This window comes from Pristiophorus japonicus, chromosome 8 (assembly GCF_044704955.1).
Source record: "Pristiophorus japonicus isolate sPriJap1 chromosome 8, sPriJap1.hap1, whole genome shotgun sequence".
Classification (NCBI taxonomy): domain Eukaryota; kingdom Metazoa; phylum Chordata; class Chondrichthyes; family Pristiophoridae; genus Pristiophorus; species Pristiophorus japonicus.
The window spans coordinates 162,914,069-162,931,719 of record NC_091984.1 but is presented as its reverse complement, the minus strand read 5'-3'; the positions used below and the strand labels follow the sequence as shown (position 1 = coordinate 162,931,719).

The 17,651-nt window shown below is 49.5% G+C and overlaps 1 protein-coding gene across 1 annotated transcript; it reads left to right on the top strand.

Annotated features, from left to right (window-relative positions):
* The first annotated feature begins 2,989 nt into the window (after window positions 1-2,989).
* Window positions 2,990-16,772, top strand: pik3ip1 (phosphoinositide-3-kinase interacting protein 1). The gene is made up of 5 exons (XM_070886257.1): window positions 2,990-3,118; window positions 3,229-3,348; window positions 10,055-10,252; window positions 10,995-11,073; window positions 16,165-16,772. The coding sequence occupies exons 1-5, from the start codon at window positions 3,067-3,069 to the stop codon at window positions 16,370-16,372; spliced, it is 657 nt and encodes a 218-aa protein (XP_070742358.1). The 5' UTR covers window positions 2,990-3,066; the 3' UTR covers window positions 16,373-16,772.
* Window positions 16,773-17,651: the final 879 nt, after the last annotated feature.

Genomic DNA, 17,651 nt, shown 5'->3' with positions numbered 1-17,651 from the left:
GGAGGGAGGGAGGGAGGGGGAGGGAGGGAGGGGGGGGGAGGGAGGGAGGGGGGGGGGAGGGAGGGAGGGAGGGGGGGAAGAGGGAGGGAGGGGGGAAGAGGGAGGGGGGGAAGAGGGAGGGAGGGAGGGGGGGAAGAGGGAGGGAGGGGGGGGAAGAGGGAGGGAGGGGGGGAAGAGGGAGGGAGGGAGGGAGGGAAGAGGGAGGGAAGAGGGAGGGGGGGAAGAGGGAGGGAGGGAGGGGGGGGAGGGGGGAGGAGGGAGGGAGGGGGGGAAGAGGGAGGGAGGGAGGGAGGGAGAAGAGGGAGGGAGGGAGGGGGGAAGAGGGAGGGAGGGAGGGGGGGAAGAGGGAGGGAGGGAGGGGGGGAAGAGGGAGGGAGGGAGGGGGGAAGAGGGAGGGGGGGGAAGAGGGAGAGAGGGGGGGAGGGAGGGAGAGAGGGGGGGAGGGGGGAAGAGGGAGGGAGAAGGGGGAGGGGGGGAAGAGGGAGGGAGGGGGGGGGAAGAGGGAGGGAGGGAGGGGGGGGGGGGAAGAGGGAGGGAGGGAGGAGGGGGGGGGAAGAAGAGGGAGGGAGGAGGGGGAGGGGGGAAGAGGGAGGGAGGAGGGGGAGGGGGGGAAGAGGGAGGGAGGGAGGAGGGGGGGGAAGAAGAGGGAGGGAGGGAGGGAGGGGGGGGGGGAGGGAGGGAGGAGGGGGGGGAGGAGGGAGGGAGGGGGGGGGCGGAGAGGGAGACGGACGGGGAGAGCAAGAGGGAGGGAGAGAGAGACGGGGGAGAGCGAGAGAGACGGGAGGAGGGAGGGAGAGAGAGGGGGAGAGCGAGAGGGAGGGAGAGAGATGGGGAGAACGAGAGGAGGGAGAGAGACTGGGGAGAGCGAGCGGGAGGGAGAGAGATGGGGGAGAGCGAGTGGGAGGGAGAGAGACGGGGGGAGAGCGAGCGGGAGGGAGAGAGACGAGAGGGAGGGAGAGAGACGGGGGAGAGCGAGAGGGAGGGAGAGAGACGGGGGAGAGCGAGCGGGAGGGAGGGAGGGAGAGAGACGAGAGGGAGGGAGAGAGGGAGGGAGAGAGACGGGAGGGGAGAGGGAGGGAGAGAGACGGGGGAGAGCGAGCGGGAGGGAGAGAGATGGGGAGAGCGAGCGGGAGGGAGAGAGATGGGGGAGAGCGAGCGGGAGGGAGAGAGACGGGGGGAGAGCGAGCGGGAGGGAGAGAGACGAGAGGGAGGGAGAGAGACGGGGGAGAGCGAGAGGGAGGGAGAGAGACGGGGGAGAGCGAGAGGGAGGGAGAGAGACGGGGGAGAGCGAGCGGGAGGGAGAGCGACGAGAGGGAGGGAGAGAGACGGGGGAGAGCGAGCGGGAGGGAGAGAGACGGGGAGAGCGAGCGAGCGGGAGGGAGAGCGACGAGAGGGGGAGAGCGAGCGGGAGGGAGAGAGACGGGGGAGAGCGAGCGGGAGGGAGAGAGACGAGAGGGAGGGAGAGAGACGGGGGAGAGCGAGAGGGAGGGAGAGAGACGGGGGAGAACAAGCGGGAGGGAGAGAGACGAGAGGGAGGGAGAGAGACGGGGGAGAGCGAGCGGGAGGGAGGGAGAGAGGAGAGGGAGGGAGAGAGGAGAGGGAGGGAGAGAGGAGAGGGAGGGAGAGAGACGGGGGAGAGCGAGCGGGAGGGAGAGAGACGAGAGGGAGGGAGAGAGACGAGAGGGAGGGAGAGAGACGGGGGAGAGCGAGCGGGAGGGAGAGAGACGAGAGGGAGGGAGAGAGACGGGGGAGAGCGAGCGGGAGGGAGAGAGACGGGGGAGAGCGAGCGGGAGGGAGAGAGACGAGAGGGAGGGAGAGAGACGGGGGAGAGCGAGAGGGAGGGAGAGAGACGGGGGAGAGGAGAGCGGGGAGGGAGAGGAGAGCGGGGGAGAGGAGAGCGGGGGAGAGGAGAGCGGGGGAGAGGAGAGCGGGGGAGAGGAGAGCGAGAGAGAGCGAGCGGGGGAGAGGAGAGCGGGGGAGAGGAGAGCGAGCGAGAGAGAGCGGGGGAGAGGAGAGCGGGGGAGAGGAGAGCGAGCGAGAGCGAGCGGGGGAGAGGAGAGCGGGGGAGAGGGGGAGAGGAGAGCGGGGGAGAGGAGAGCGAGGGAGATGGAGGAGAGCAGGGGAGAGAGGAGAGGAGAGAGGAGAGCGAGGGAGAGGAGAGAGGAGAGGAGAGGAGAGGAGACGGAGGGAGGAGAGGGAGGAGAGAGCGAGGAGAGAGAGGGAGGAGAGCGAGGGAGAGGGAGGAGAGCGAGGGAGAGGGAGGAGAGCGAGGGAGAGGGAGGAGAGCGAGGGAGAGGGAGGAGAGCGAGGGAGAGGGAGGAGAGCGAGGGAGAGGGAGGAGAGCGAGGGAGAGGGAGGAGAGCGAGGGAGAGGGAGGAGAGCGAGGGAGAGGGAGGAGAGCGAGGGAGAGGGAGGAGAGCGAGGAGAGGGAGGAGAGGGAGGAGAGCGAGGGAGAGCGAGGGAGAGCGAGGGAGAGCGAGGGAGAGGGAGGAGAGGAGGGAGAGGGGGGAGAGCGAGGGAGAGGGAGGAGAGCGAGGGAGAGGGAGGAGAGCGAGGGAGAGGGAGGAGAGCGAGGGAGAGGGAGGAGAGCGAGGGGGGAGAGGGAGGAGAGCGAGGGGGGAGAGGGAGGAGAGCGAGGGGGGAGAGGGAGGAGAGCGAGGGGGGAGAGGGAGGAGAGCGAGGGGGGAGAGGGAGGAGAGGGAGGAGAGCGAGGGAGAGGGAGGTGAGCGAGGGAGAGGATGGAGAGGGGGGAGAGCGAGGGCGAGGGAGGTGAGCGAGGGAGAGGAGGGAGAGGGGGGAGAGCGAGGGAGAGGGGGGAGAGCGAGGGAGGGGGAGAGCGAGGAGAGGGAGGGAGAGAGGGAGGGAGAGAGGGAGGGAGAGAGGGAGGAGAGAGAGAGCGACTGGGGGGAGGCGGGTGGGTGAGTGGGCCGGGGGACACAGCTCTGACTGCCAGTGCGATTGCTGAGACCTGTTGGGTGATGTGTTGCAGGCTGTGTACTGTCCAATGGGACCAATTACCGAGGGCAACAGCACATTACGTGGCGAGGAGAGCAGTGTGTGAACTGGATGGAAAGTGAACGGGATTATAACCTGACTCTGTATCCCGACAACGTGACAGGTACCGATATTAACCTTTCGCAGTCGTCTATGGAATTCTTTTGTTGTCTTAATCCGAGCAAACATGACCGCTTTGATCTAACATTGCCAAAATGTTGTGATAAACAACAGGTGTGGGAGAGCACAGTTTCTGTCGAAATCCAGATGGTGACGATGGGCTGTGGTGCTACGTACAGGCCCTGGGGGACGGTAGGCCAGTCCGACAGTCCTGTGGCATTGGAGGCTGTGAAGGTAAGTCCGATCTTTCATCATATGTTAGTTCTGCAGTGTACAGAGCCAGGCCATTTATACAGGGTGACACTGAGAAAGAAAGACTTGCAATTATATCGTATCTGGCCCTCGGCCCGACCCCCCCGGCGCTCCCCAACCCCCGCCACCCAGAATTTTCGCCTCTCCTGGGCCCCGATCTTTCACCGCTGCTCTTGCTCGCCGCCTCTCCTGCACCTGTGTCACGACCCCGCCGATGGTCCCGCTCACACTCCGATCGGCTACCTGCTCCCTGCATTGATATAGTGCCTTTCGCAACTAATGAAGTACTTTTCGGAGTGTAGTCACTGTTGTAATGTGGGAAACACGGCAGCCAATTTGTGCACAGCAAGCTCCCAGAAACAGCAATGTGATATGACCAAATAATCTGTGTTTTTTTTAACTGTTGATCTGTGGGATAAATATTGGCCCAGGACTCTGGGGATTACATCCCGGCTCTTCAGATAGTGCCATGGGATCTTTTACTTCCGCCTGAGAGAGCAGACGGGGCCTCGGTTTAACATCTCGTTTTCAAAACTGAGGTTGGCAGATTTTTGTGAGGCGACGGTATTGAGGGGCACGGAACCAGGGAGGGTAAAGATGTAGTGTAGTCATGATCTCACTGAATGGTGCAGGCTCGAGGGGCTGAATGGCCTTCTGGTCCTATGTTCCCATGTTCTCCTTCTCATCCTGTTTTCTGTCGAATGACCCCTGCTCCAGCATCAAACTGGGACAGGAGAGCCTGTGATGCCCTGTCAGCACTCACAATTTTAGCCCAAACATGGAGAGTAGCCACAATGGTTTGATGCCCCAGCCTAAATCAGCGAGTCAGTAACGAGAGGGGAGAACAATATTTGCGATCAGCAGTTCTTTCACCATCCCTGCCTGGTGATTATTGCTGTAATGTCTGTAAACTTGTAATGTTTGTAGCTCCACACTGTGGATGTGGACGTATTGTGTAGTTAATATTTGCATTATAATTATTGCATAGTTAATAATAAACAGAACCAGGCAGATTCCAGAGGCTTCCGACAGAGCTGCCTGCCATGTTAGGAGCTGTGTGCGCTTTGCTCTGTGAATATATCACATTTGGCGGCGAGATGGGATTTTTCGGATGATTTAAAGCTTAAATTTTGTTGGGGAAGGATTCAGCCAGCCGACAGAGAGACTTTGGAAGTTTCTGTCTTTGCAAAAAAGCTACAAAATCCGAGGTAAAATACAGCACACGGTGTGACCAGCTAGAGATTAAAATGGCAGGTGTAATCGGACATTTAGGGGAATATAGACACGACCGGGAACGTTTTAAAGTGTCTGTGGATTGGCTAGAAATGTATTTCACTGCAAATAACATAGAAGTTCCAGACAATGCAGTCCAGAACCGGGCTGTGTTGGAACGTAAGAAAGCGATCTTATCGGAGGCAGGTCCAACATTGTACGAAACCATTGTAAATCTGCTTGTGCCTGACGAGCCAAAGGACACAACGAAGATTTTAACCCCAAACTGTTAGAAATTGCTGAAAGCTATCGTTTCGGAATTCGGAATCAAAAGACTGATGTACGTATCAGCGATTACATCGTAGCATTAAAAAAGCTATTGATGCACTGTAATTTTGGAAACTTTCAAAACCGAGCATTACAGGATCGTTTTGTTTGTGGGGTGAAAAATGATGCGATCAGAAGGAAGTTATTGATGACGGATGACTTGACTTTTGAGAGTGCTTGTGAGACAGCGAGATCGATGGGCATCGCTGAACAATATTCCCGAGAATTAAATAATAATTACGGTCGTCAGTCAACCGAGGTAAATCACCTGCAGGTTCAAAGTAAAAGGCGGTGGGGGCCCAAAGTCTCAGAAACTGGAAATTCTAACAGAGCATCAAAGTCGTGCTATAGGTGCCTGAGACAACACATTGCTCAAAGTTGTCCATACGTGAAGGCAGAGTGTTTCTTCTGCAGAAAGACTGGGCATCTTGCAAAGGCATGCCGACTGAAGAGTAAACCAGCTTCCAAAGCTATGAGTCCAGTGTTCAAAGCTATGAGTAGAAATCCCAAGAGACTACATAGCATGGAAGAACAGCAACAGGACGAGGAGATGTTAGAGTTACACGTCATCAGGAGCACGAGGTTAACGGATAGCGATTCGGAAAGCATCAAAATCCACAGATGTTGCGGGATTCAAGATACCAATGGAAATCGACATAGTTGCATCTGTGTGTGTCGTACCGGAGTCACTATACCGCGCCAAATTGCGTGATTTTCAACTGGAGAAATCCAAGATAGAGCTGCGAGGCTACTCGGGAGAGAAAATTCCTGTAGTAGGCCGTATCACCGTACCGGTGAAATATAAAGATCAATTTCAGAACTTGCCTCTAACAGTAGTGAAAGGAGACAAGTCTGCCTTACTAGGAAGAAATTGGTTGAGTTCACTGAAGCTGGATTGGAGTAAGATTTTCTGTGTGGAAGCGAGATTTTCATCAACGGATGAGGTTATCAAGAAGTATCCGAAGGTGTTCTGCGAAACAGGCAGTCCGATCCAAGGCTTCAAGGCGAGTGTCAGGTTTACTACAAGCTAGATCGGTTTATTACAAGCCACGTTCTGGACCATATGCACTCAAGGAGAAAGTTGAGCAAGAATTCAAAAGACTAGAGACTGAGAACATTATTTGTAAGATAGATCGATGTAATTGGGCTACACCCATTGTTGTACCTAAGTCCGATGGTAAGGTAAGATTGTGTGGTGATTATAAGGTAACTGTAAACCAGGTTCTGGAGGGTAATGTCCCCAATTCAAATCGAGCAATCGAGCTGTCAGCTGAGGTCTTGTCCAGTGTGAAGTTCATTCAGGAAAAGAAAATTTGTTTACAACACTGACAGGTGGTCAGATCTTCTCAAAACTACTTGCAGCTACTTACAGCTTGAACTAGATGAGGAGTCCAAGTCATGTTTGACTATAAATACTCATCTAGGCCTATATCAATTTAATAGGCTACCGTTTGGAGTGTCTTCCACCCCTGCCATATTCCAAGGGGTGATTAACCAGATTTTGCAAGGTATTGAAGGAGTAGTATGTTGTTTGGATGACATACTAATTTTAGCACCAAATAAGCAAATTCATAATAACATATTGAATGAAGTCCTCAAACGACTAGAGAAGCACAGAGTACGAGTGTCTACTCGTAAGTGTGAGTTATTTAAAAACTCAGTGGAGTACTAAGGGTACAGTACCATGGAAAAACTGGATGCAATTAGAAATGCACCCAATCCCAGGAATGTCACTGAACTTTGTTCATTCTTGGGTCTTTTGAACTATTATGGGAAGTTCCTACCAAATTTGGCTACAGTATTACATCCACTGAATTAACTTTTGTTGAAAAAACAGGTCCATTGGAAGTGGTCAAAAGAATGTGATACAGCATTCAAGGAATGTAAAAGCAAATTGATAGAGAGCACCATGTTAGTTCACTATGGCATATATCTAAGGAGATTAAGCTAGCATGTAATGCCTCTCCGTATGGAGTTGGGACAGTGATCTCTCATGTATCACGTTGTGGGGAGGAGAGACCAATTGCTTTTGCTTCACGCACTCTCAGTGCCAGTGAGAGTAATTATGCGCAAATTGAAAGGGAAGCTTTGGCATTAATTTTTGGGGTCAAGAAGTTTCACACATACTTGTATGGTCGTAAGTTTACCATCGTTACGGACCATTAACCCCTAATAGCAATCCTCCATCCAAAGTCCCCAGTTCCAACATTAGCTGCAGCCCGAATGCAGAGATAGGCTTTGATTTTGTCAGCATATACATATGATATTGAATACAGACGATCAGCTGATCACAGTAATGCTGATGCAATGTCTAGATTGCCTTCCCCATCACAAGTTACACCCGATAGGGAAGAAGTGTTTTATTTTTCATACATTGATGAACTGCCAGTCGCAGCTGAAGAGATTGGTAGAGCAACCAAACGTGACCCTGTGATGTCAAAGGTGTATGAGTATATTGCAAATGGGTGGCCAAACCAGGTAACAGACAAAGATACACATCCATTCTTCATTCGTAGGAATTAATTATCAGTCGATAAAGATTGTATCATGTGGGGTGCAAGAGTGGTTATACCAAATAAATTCAGGTCCAAATTATTAGGAGACCTCCATGACCAGCACCTGGGAATGTACTTCAAGAGTTTTGCACGCAGTTATTTATGGTGGCCAGTGAGTACATCGTGAGTCAGTGTACCACATGTCAATTGGTAAGCAAGCAACCACCACCAGTACCATTACAGCCATGAAAATGGCCTCCCAGTATGTGGCAAAGGCTACATATTGATTTTGCTGAGTTAGAAGGACAACAATTGTTCATTGTGATTGATAGCCATTTGAAGTGGGTTGCGGTGTTTCCAATGTGGAAAATAACAAGAAGTAAAACATTGGACATTTAACGAAAATTATTTTCTTCATTTGGCCTCCCTGAAGAGATTGTTTTGGATAATGGACCACAATTTCGTTCAGAAGAATTTGCACAATTCACAAGCAAAAATGTGTGAAACATACCATCCTGCTTTGAATGGTGCAGCAGAGCGCACTGTACAAATTGTAAAACGTGCCCTCATAAAACAAATGTTAGATCCAAATCCAAGGAAACGACAGTTGTCATTGGATCACAAATTGGCTAATTTTTTGATTACATATCGAAATGCCCCTCATACAACCAGCAGAGTTGTTTTTCAAACGACAGCCACGAACCAGATTCTCGTTGTTAAAGCCAAATTTGGCATAGTCCGTAGAAGAGAGGCAATTAAGACAGAAAGAGAATCATGATAGAGGTAGAGTAAAAGAGAGAAGTGTGAAATTAGACCAGAAGGTGAGAGTGAAGAACCATCACCATGACTAGGAAGAGTGATGACGATATATGGTCCTTGCACATATTTGGTAAAGATGTTTGATAATGGACAGGTTAGGTTTGTTCATATTGATATTTTACCTACAGACATGGAAGGAGTTGAAGGTGGGAATGATTCAATTATTTCTGACTCATTAGATAGTTTTGATACACCAGTAGCAAATCCTAAATCCAATGTACTGGAAACAAATCCAGGAGAGAATCAGAATGAAAGTCTGAGTGCAAGTCAGGAAAACAAAGAACCTTAGTGAGTTCAAATGAAAATCAAGGAAATTCCGTGAAGGAAAAGAAAACGTTCCTCAGGATGAGCCTTGAATGAGTTTAGATTTGATACCATGTTTGGAAGGTTCTGTTTGAGAGCGAAGGTATCCTCTTTGAAACAGAAAACAAGTGGCAAAGTTAAATTTGTAAATATGGAAAAAAATAAGTTTATATCCTGTGTTATGTATAAACATGAAAGTTATGTATGATGTTCGTTATAATAACTTCTTCATTCAGGAGGCTTGTAATGTTTGTAGCTCCACACTGGGGGCCCAGGTTTCCACATGATTTGCGCCTGATTTTTAGGAGCAACTGGTGGAGAACGGACTATCTTAGAATTTGCAATTCTCCACTTTTTTTTCTGCAGTTCTAGTCAGGTCGAACAGTTCTACTTTGGAACAGAATTTTTTCTTCAAAAGGGGGCGTGTCCGGCCACTGACGCCTGATTTGAAAGTTTCCACAGTGAAAATGTACTCCAAACTAAAGTAGAATGGAGCAAGTGAAGATTTTTGTAGAACTGAAAAAACCTGTTCTACACATTAAAAAAATCAGGCGCAGGTTACAAATCAGGCGTCCAGAACGAGGTGGAGGGGGGAAGGGAACTCATTAAATTCTACAATCAATCCTTATTTATACTTATCCAAATATTATACAAATAAATCCAACCTGAATAAACATTTATAAGCAAAGAAAAGATTAAATAAACCATCTTCCTACCTGTGTGAAAGTGCTTCAGCCAGGGAGAATGCTGCAGCAAGCCTCACAAAACGAGGGAGCCGACCGAACACGGGCCGGGGGGGGGGAGGAGGGAGCCGACCGAACGCGGGGGGAGGGAGGGAGGAGGGAGGAGGGGGGAGGAGGGAAGGGAGCCGTTCCAGACGGCTGGCGGGAAAGAGAGAAGGGTGCAGGAAGCCTCAGAAATTGAGGAGCCATTTCCCGACGGCACCATTCTCACTGATACAAGAAGCCTCTGCTGATGGCAATGTACTTTTATTAAAAAATGTTCAAAAACTAAACAGCTACAAAGAACTACAAAAATGGCCAAGTGCCAATGTTTTTTTCACACTTAGCATGCGTGAACGCTCCAACGCGCACGCGCAGCGTTGCCGACAGGAAAAAAACTAATTTAAATAGTACCTGCCCCCTCCCACTTACAAAATCGGCGCGAGTGTAGGCTCCGCCCCCCTGGGCGCCGCGCTAGGCAGACAAGGAGCTGCAGGGCGCTCCAGAATCGCTCGTTTTTTTTCCGGCGCCGTTTTAGGCGCGAAAAACGGCCGCCCAGTTCGGAGGAAACTTGGGCCCTGGATGTGGACATATTGTGTACTGCAACTGCAGAGTTAAATAATAAACAGAACCAGGCAGATTCCGGAGGATTCTGAGAGAGCTGCCTGCCATGTTAGGAGCTGTGTGTGCAGTGCTCTGTGAATATATCACAATTGCTGTATAGTGCGGAGGAGAGCAGTTTGTAAGATATTGGTAATGTACTGCCTGCTGCCCTCCACCATTTGTTTGCCACTCTTGTCTTCATACCAGGTGCTTCCCTCAATAAAGATCGTAATTCCACCACAGTGAGGCTGGAATCAGTGAATGTTGAATCGAGTGCGGGGCAGATTGGCGATCAAGTTAAATCGCAGCCCTCCAATAGTGAGCAGACCATGAAGCAACCAGCCATTGAAACGAGCCAGCCCGTGAGGCACAGTGCTAAACACAAGAAGGATCTGGGAATTCTAGGTATTGTATCTGAACTCTGACATCAGGGCAATTACTGGCACTGCCATGTCAGTGCAGAGTGTCGGGGTGGGGGGGGGCGGTGGTGCGTGTCTGGGGGGGGGGGAGGGGGGGTTTGCGGTAAGGGCGGTGGTGCGTGTCGGGGGGGGGGGGGTGAGGCGGTGCGCGGGGGATCGCGGGAGGGTTGGAGCGGGGAGGGGGTCTGGGTACAGTCAGCGCACACAGTGAAGGTGCTCCCAGTGTTATTAGGGAGGGAGTTCCTGAATGTTGACGCAGTGATGATGAATGAACAGCGATATATTTTCAAGTCAGGATGGTGTGTGACTTGGACGGGAACGTGGAGGTGGTGGTGTTCCCATGCGCCTGCTGCCCTTGTCCTTCTAGGTGGTAGAGGTCGCGGGTTTGGGAGGTGCTGCCGAAGAAGCCTTGGCGAGTTGCTGCAGTGCATCCTGTAGATCGTACTGCAGCCACGGTGCGCCGATGGTGGAGGGAGTGAATGTTGAATGTGGTGGATGTGGTGCCAGTCAAGTGGGCTGCTTTGTCCTGGATTGTGTCGAGCTCGAGTGTTGTTGGAGCTGCACTCATCCAGGCAAGTGGAGAGTATTCCATCACACTTCGGACTTGTGCCTTGTAGATGGTGGAAAGGCTTTGGGGAGTCAGGAGGTGAGACACTCGCCGCAGGATGTGAGTGAGGTTCCTGTTTTTGCCCTCCCCAGTGTAATATTGGTTTTCTTGTGCCTCCAAGGTCAGGCAATGGCGATTGGAATGATGGCGATTATCATACTGTTGGGCGCTGGCATCATTGTGGGCTACATCTACAAACGGTAAGGCTGTGTCACACAGGATTCCATGGAGATACTGAGATGGGTTAACTGGACACTGGGGCCGAGCACAGTTGCAGATGCTGTACTGGGGTGATTGGCGAGTTGGAGTTCTATTGCATAAATCATTTGCTTCTGGCCCCGGCCCCGGGGAACAGAAGTTGGCCATTCGGCCCCTCGAGCCTGCTCCACCATTCAATGAGATCATGGCTGATCTTCGACCTCAACTCCCCTTTCCTGCACTGTCCACGTATCCCTTGATTCCCTTAGTGCCCAAAAATCTATCAATCTCGGCATTGAATATACTTAAGGACTGAGCATCCACAGCCCTCTGGGGCAGAGAATTCTAAAGATTCACCATCTTCTGAGTGACGATGACCCCTAGTTGTAGACTCTCCAGCCCGGGGAAACAACCTCTCTGCATCTATCCTGTCAATCCCTCAAGAATTTTACACGTTTCAATAAGATCACATCTCATTCTTCTAAACTCTAGAGATTATAGGCCCATTCTAATAATCTCTCCTCATAGGACAGCCCTCTCCTCCCAGGAATCAATCTGGTGAACCTTTGTTGCAACCACTCTAATTCAACAATGACGAGGTTCATCACCGCCTCCAGGGCACCAGCGCAGCCTTTGGCCACCTGAAGTCTTCCCAAATCTGCCACCAAGCTCATGGTCTACAGGGCTGTTGTGATACCCGCCCTCCTGTATGACTCAGAAACATGGACCATATACAGCAGACACCTCAAATCGCTGGAGAAATACCACCAACTGTGTCTCCGCAAGATCCTGAAAATCCCCTGGGAGGACAGATGCACCAACGTTGGTGTCCTCGATCAGGCCTACATCCCCAGCATCGAAGCACTGACCACACTCGACCAGCTCCCCTGGGCAGGCCACATTGACACAAGACACCCAAAGCAAGCGCTCTACTCAGAACTCCTACAGGCAAGCGAGCCAAAGGTGGGCAAAGGAAACATTACAGGGACACCCTCAAAGCCTCCTTGATAAAATGCAACATCCCCACTGACACCTGGGAGTCCCTGGCCAAAGACCAGTCCGCCCTAAGTGGAGGAAGTGCATCCGGGAGGGCGCTGAGCACCTCGAGTCTCGACGCCGAGAGCATGCAGAAACCAAGCGCAGGCAGCGGAAGGAGCGTGCGGCAAACCAGTCCCACCCACCCGTGCCCTCAACCACTGTCTGTCCCACCTGTGACAGAGACTGTAATTCCTGTATTGGACTGTTCAGTCACCTGAGAACTCACTTTTAGAGTGGAAGCAAGTCTTCCTCGATTTCGAGGGACTGCCTATGAATTCAAGTAGACCCTTCCTTAGGTAAGGAGACCAAATCTATACACACTACTCCAGATGTGGTTTCACCAAGGCCCTGTATAATTGCAGTAAGACGTCCTTGCTCTTATACTCCAACCCCCTTTGAATAAAGGCTAATATGCCATTTACTTTCCTAATTGCCTGTATGATACTTTGTGATTCGTGTACAAGGACACCCAAATCCCCCTGAGTACCAACATTTCCCAGTCTCACTTTTTAAAAAAAAAAGGTCTGCTTTCACACTTCCCACTTATTTTCCATCTGCCACATTCTTGCCCAATCACTTTGCAACCTCCTCACAGCTTACTTTCCCACCTAGCTTTGTACTGTCAGCAAAAGACCAGTTCATTTGTACTCTGTTGTCTGTCCGTTAACCAATCCTCTATCCATGCTAATATATTTCCCAAGAGCCCTAATCTTGTGTGGCACCCTCTGAAAATCCCAATACACCACATCCACTGGTTCCCCCTTATCTACCCTGCTAGTTACACCTTCAAAAAAACTCTTAATAGATTTGTCAAACACATTTTCCTTTTCATAAAACCGTGTTGACTCTGCCTAATCATATTGTAATTTTTCAAGTGCCCTGTTACCATGAATAATAGATTCTTGCATTTTCCCTACTAGTGATGTCAGGCTAACTGGATTACAGTTCCCTGTTTTCTCTCTCCCTCCTTTCTTGAATAGCAGGGTTACATTTGCTACCTTCCAATCTACGGGGACTTAATTCTGGGTGATCCAATCCAATCCACTATCTCTCTAGCCACTTCTTTTAAAACACTTGGATGTAGGCCGTCAGATCCAGGGACTTGTTGGCTTTAGTTCCATTAATTTCTCTCGTACTATTTCTTTACCAATATTAATGACTTCAAGTTCCACACTCTCATTAGACCCATTATTCCCCATAAATGTTCTTTGTATCTGTCGTCACAGTAGAAGACACAAAATATTTGTTTAAAGTCTGCCATTTCCTTATTCCCCAGTATAATTTCACCTGTCTGCCTCTAAGGGACCCATGTTTACTTTTGCTAATTCTTTCTTATTACATACTTGTAAAAGCTCTTGTGATGTATTTTTATATTTCTTGCTAATTTACTGTCATTCTATTTTCTCTCTCTCAATTTCTTGGTCACCTTTGGTGATTTTTAAAGCCCGACAATCCTCAGGCTTATTACTTTTTTGGGCAAAATTATAAGCCTCTTGTAATCTAATACTGTCCTTAAACTTGTTTACTTACCCACGGTTATACCACTTTTCTAGTGGAGTTTTTATTCCTCAAGGGAATGTATATTCGTTGTGAATTATGAATTATTTCTTTAAATGTTTGCCATTGCTTACCTACCATCATATCTTTTAATCTGATTCCCCAATCTACCCTGGCCAACACACTCTGCATACCTCCGTAATTGGCTTTGTTTAAATTTAAGGCCCTAGTTTCAGACTTAACCATTATCACTCTCAAACTTAAAATGAAATTCTGTCGTCAGAGGATCCTTCACTATGAGATTACTAATTAATCCTGTCTCATTACACAATACTAGATCTAAAATAGCCTGTTCCTCAACATATTCTAGAAAACTATCTTGAATGCATTCCATGAATTCGTCCTCCAAGCTACTTTTGCTAATTTGGTTTGCCCAGTCTATAAGATTAAAGACCCCTACAATTATTGTATTACCCTTGTTTATATGCTCCTCTAATGTCCTGATTTATACTCTGTCCAACACTATTACTGTTGGGGGACCTGTAAACTACCCGCCAATATTTTCTGCCCGTTGTTATTTCTTAGCTCCACCCATACTGATTCTACATCCTGATTCTCTGCTCCCTACTGCCTTTATTATCAGGGACACCCACTCCCCGTCCTTTTCCATTTTGCCTATCTTTTGTAAAAGTCAAGTACCCTGGACTATTTAGTTCCCAATCTTGGTCACGCTGCAACCACTTATCAGTAAAGGCTACCGGATCAAACCAATTTCTCTCTATTTGTGCCATTAATTTATCTCTCTTTTTACAAATGCTACGTGCATTCAGATATAGCGTATTTAATTTTAATGTTTTACTATTTTTCCCTGATGTGGCCTTAGTCGCTAATGTCCTAATGCTGTTGTTAAACTCTCTGTCCCTTCCTGACACATTCTGCTTGACTTTACCCAAATGGCTGTACTGCTATACAGCCTTGACTTTTCTTGTAGACTTGTAGATTTATCTTTACCTGAACCATCCCTTCCCCTTTATTAGTTTAAAATCCTATCTACCGCCCTAGTTATTCAATTAGCCGGGACACTGGTTACAGCCCAGTTTAAGCGGAGTCCATCCCAACATAGTAGCTAGCTCCCTCTTTCCCCAGTGCCAGTGCTAGTGCCAGTGACCCATGAATTGAAACCCTTGCCTCCCACACATTTAAATCTCTAATCCAATTTGCGCCTGGCTCAAGTAGTAATCCTGAGATCATTTCCTTTGAGGTTCTGCTTTTTAATTTGTATCATTTTCTCCCACACCTGGAATACTGTGTACAGATTTTGTGTCCTTACCTAAGGGAGGATATACTGGCCTTAGAGGGGGTGCAACAAAGATTCACAAGATTGATTCCTAGGATGAGAGCTGTCCTATATAAAAAAATATACATTTATATAGCGCCTTTCACAACCACCGGACGTCTCAAAGTGCTTTACAGCCAATGAAGCACTCCTGGAGTGTAGTCACTGTTGTAATGTGGGAAACACGGCAGCCAATTTGCGCACAGCAAGCTCCCACAAACAGCAATGTGATAATGACCCAGATAATCAGTTTTTTTAATGTTATATTGATTAACAGATAAATATTGGCCAGGACACCGGAGATTAGTGCCATGGGATCTTTTACATCCACGACCACATTCCTCCTCGCTCCCCCCACTTGAATGGCCTCCTGTCCCACGGTGCTGATCGAACATCAATCCCACAGGACATCCTGGAATTATGCTCTCTGTCTGACATACAGCATTAGATGAGCAGTGGGTAGACCGAAGCTATTGTCTTCAGTCCCTGCCAGAAACTGCGTTCCCCAGCCCCGACTCCATCCCTATCCCTATCCCTGGCAACTGTCTGAGGCTCAACCAGACTCTTCCCAATCTTGGTGTTGTATTTGAACCTGAAATGAGCTTTTAACTCTACATCCACCAAGACCACTTACTTCCACTTGAGTAGCATCACCTGCCTCAGCTCTGCTGGTGCTGAAACTCTCAACCTCGAGACTTGACTATTCCAATACTCTCCTGGCTGACCTTCCGTCTTCCACCTTCTGCAAACTTGAGCTCATCTAGAGCTCTATTGCCTGTGTCCTAACTCGCACCAAGTCCCACTCATCCATCACTCCTCACTGACCTACATTGGCTCCCGGTTAAGCCACACCTCGATTTCAAAATTCTCAGCCTTGTTTTCAAATCCATCCCGATCTCTAACCTCCTCCAGCTCTATAACCCTCAGATCTGTGCTCCTCCAATTCTGGCCTCTTACTCATCCCCGATTTTAATCACTCAACAATTGGCGGCCTAGGTCCAAAGCTCTGGAATTCCTCTCTGCCTCTCTACCCCTCTCTCCTCCGTTAAGATGCTATCTATCAGAAGTCCAGATATCTCATTATGTGGCTTGGTGTCAAATTTTGGTTGATAATGCTCCTGTGACGGGCCTTGGGATGTTTTACTACATTGAAGGCGCTTTATGAATACAGGTTGTGCAGCAGTGTGTAGAATTAATGGGCTTTTATACCATTTTATTTCAGGGGACGAGACTTAAAGAAAGAGCAGGACCAGCGAGCCTGTGAGCGAGAAATGCATCGCATTATGTTGCCGTTGTCGGCCTTCTCCAACCCCAGCTGTGAGCTAGTCGATGAAATAACGGTAGTGGTGGAGAACCCTGAAACACAAACTGGTGGAAGCTGTGAGGGGGGCAATCCCCTGATAGGTGCAGCCGGTACTCCTGGGGCTTGAGTTTGGAAGCAACACTACCGAGAGGGCAGATTGCATCTGGATCTCAGGCTTCTGATGAACAAGTGGGCTGCAAATGGACAGAGAACTCACTGAGAAGTGTGGGGCGCCAAGGGCCTGCTTCCCCTGCAGTGTAGGGACGGCCCGGGCCAGGCCTGCCTTTCGGCCATCAGTGCATGAATTTGTTACAGTATCTGGCAACAAATCAGGTGGTGGCTTTTTATATTTTAAGAGCAGCAGACTGTTGCGAGAACGCTGAGCGAGCCCTGACCTGTACTAATCCCTTCTATTGTGTATTCGTTTATTGGGGGGGTTTGGACATGTTAAAGGTAAACAGCCTGATTAGCAGTGGTTTAAATACTAGTGAATATGTTAATATTGAATATAAACATTTATGAGAAAGGGTTGGAGTTGTGAATTGTGTGACTGAAGCAACATAACAAATCAGGGCAGTCGGCCATCCAGCCCCTCGAGCTTGCTCCACTATTCAGTAAGATCATGGCTGAACTTCTACATCAACTCAACTTTCCTGCCCGATCCCATATCCATTGATTCCCTTAGTGCTCAAAAATCTAACGATCTCTGTCTTTTAAAATACTCAATGACTGAGCATCTGCAGCCCTCTGGGGGGTAAAGATTCACAATCATCTCAGTCCTAAATACTGAGACTGCCCCCTAGTTCCAAACTCTCCAGCCAGGGGAAACAATCTCTGCATCTACCCTGTCAAGCCCTCGAAGAGTTTTATACGCTTCAATTGGATCACCTCTCATTCATCTAAACCCCAGAGAATATAGGCCCATTCTACTCGATTTCTCCTCATAGGACATCCCAGGGATCAGTCCGTCTGATGCAAGTATATCCTTCCTCGGGTGTAGAGACAAAAACTGCACAGTACTCCAGGTTTCATTCTTGAAAGAGGCATGCACCTCTTGCTTTCCCCCAGCCCTCTACAATTGCAGCATGATTTCCTGGCCTACAAATTGGAAACAGGCGCTGGGATCGCGCAGAGGGCAGCACGGGAACCTGAGTGACTGACGCTCAGCAGGGGTGAGTCTTCTTGCAAGGCTAATTCCAATTAAAGCTAGCCATCACTAATTAAAGGCAGTGTGCACCTCTTAAAGGGGAGGAGCATTCTGCCCACAGCAGATAATTGAAGACAGTGGGCAAGAACAATTAATGGTGAGAGGGCGAGCACTGAGGTTCTCTGATGCAGCACTGGAGGCCTTGCTGCAGGAGTGTAGCCCCGAGGATGTGGACGCAATGCAGGAATAAGGTCACTGA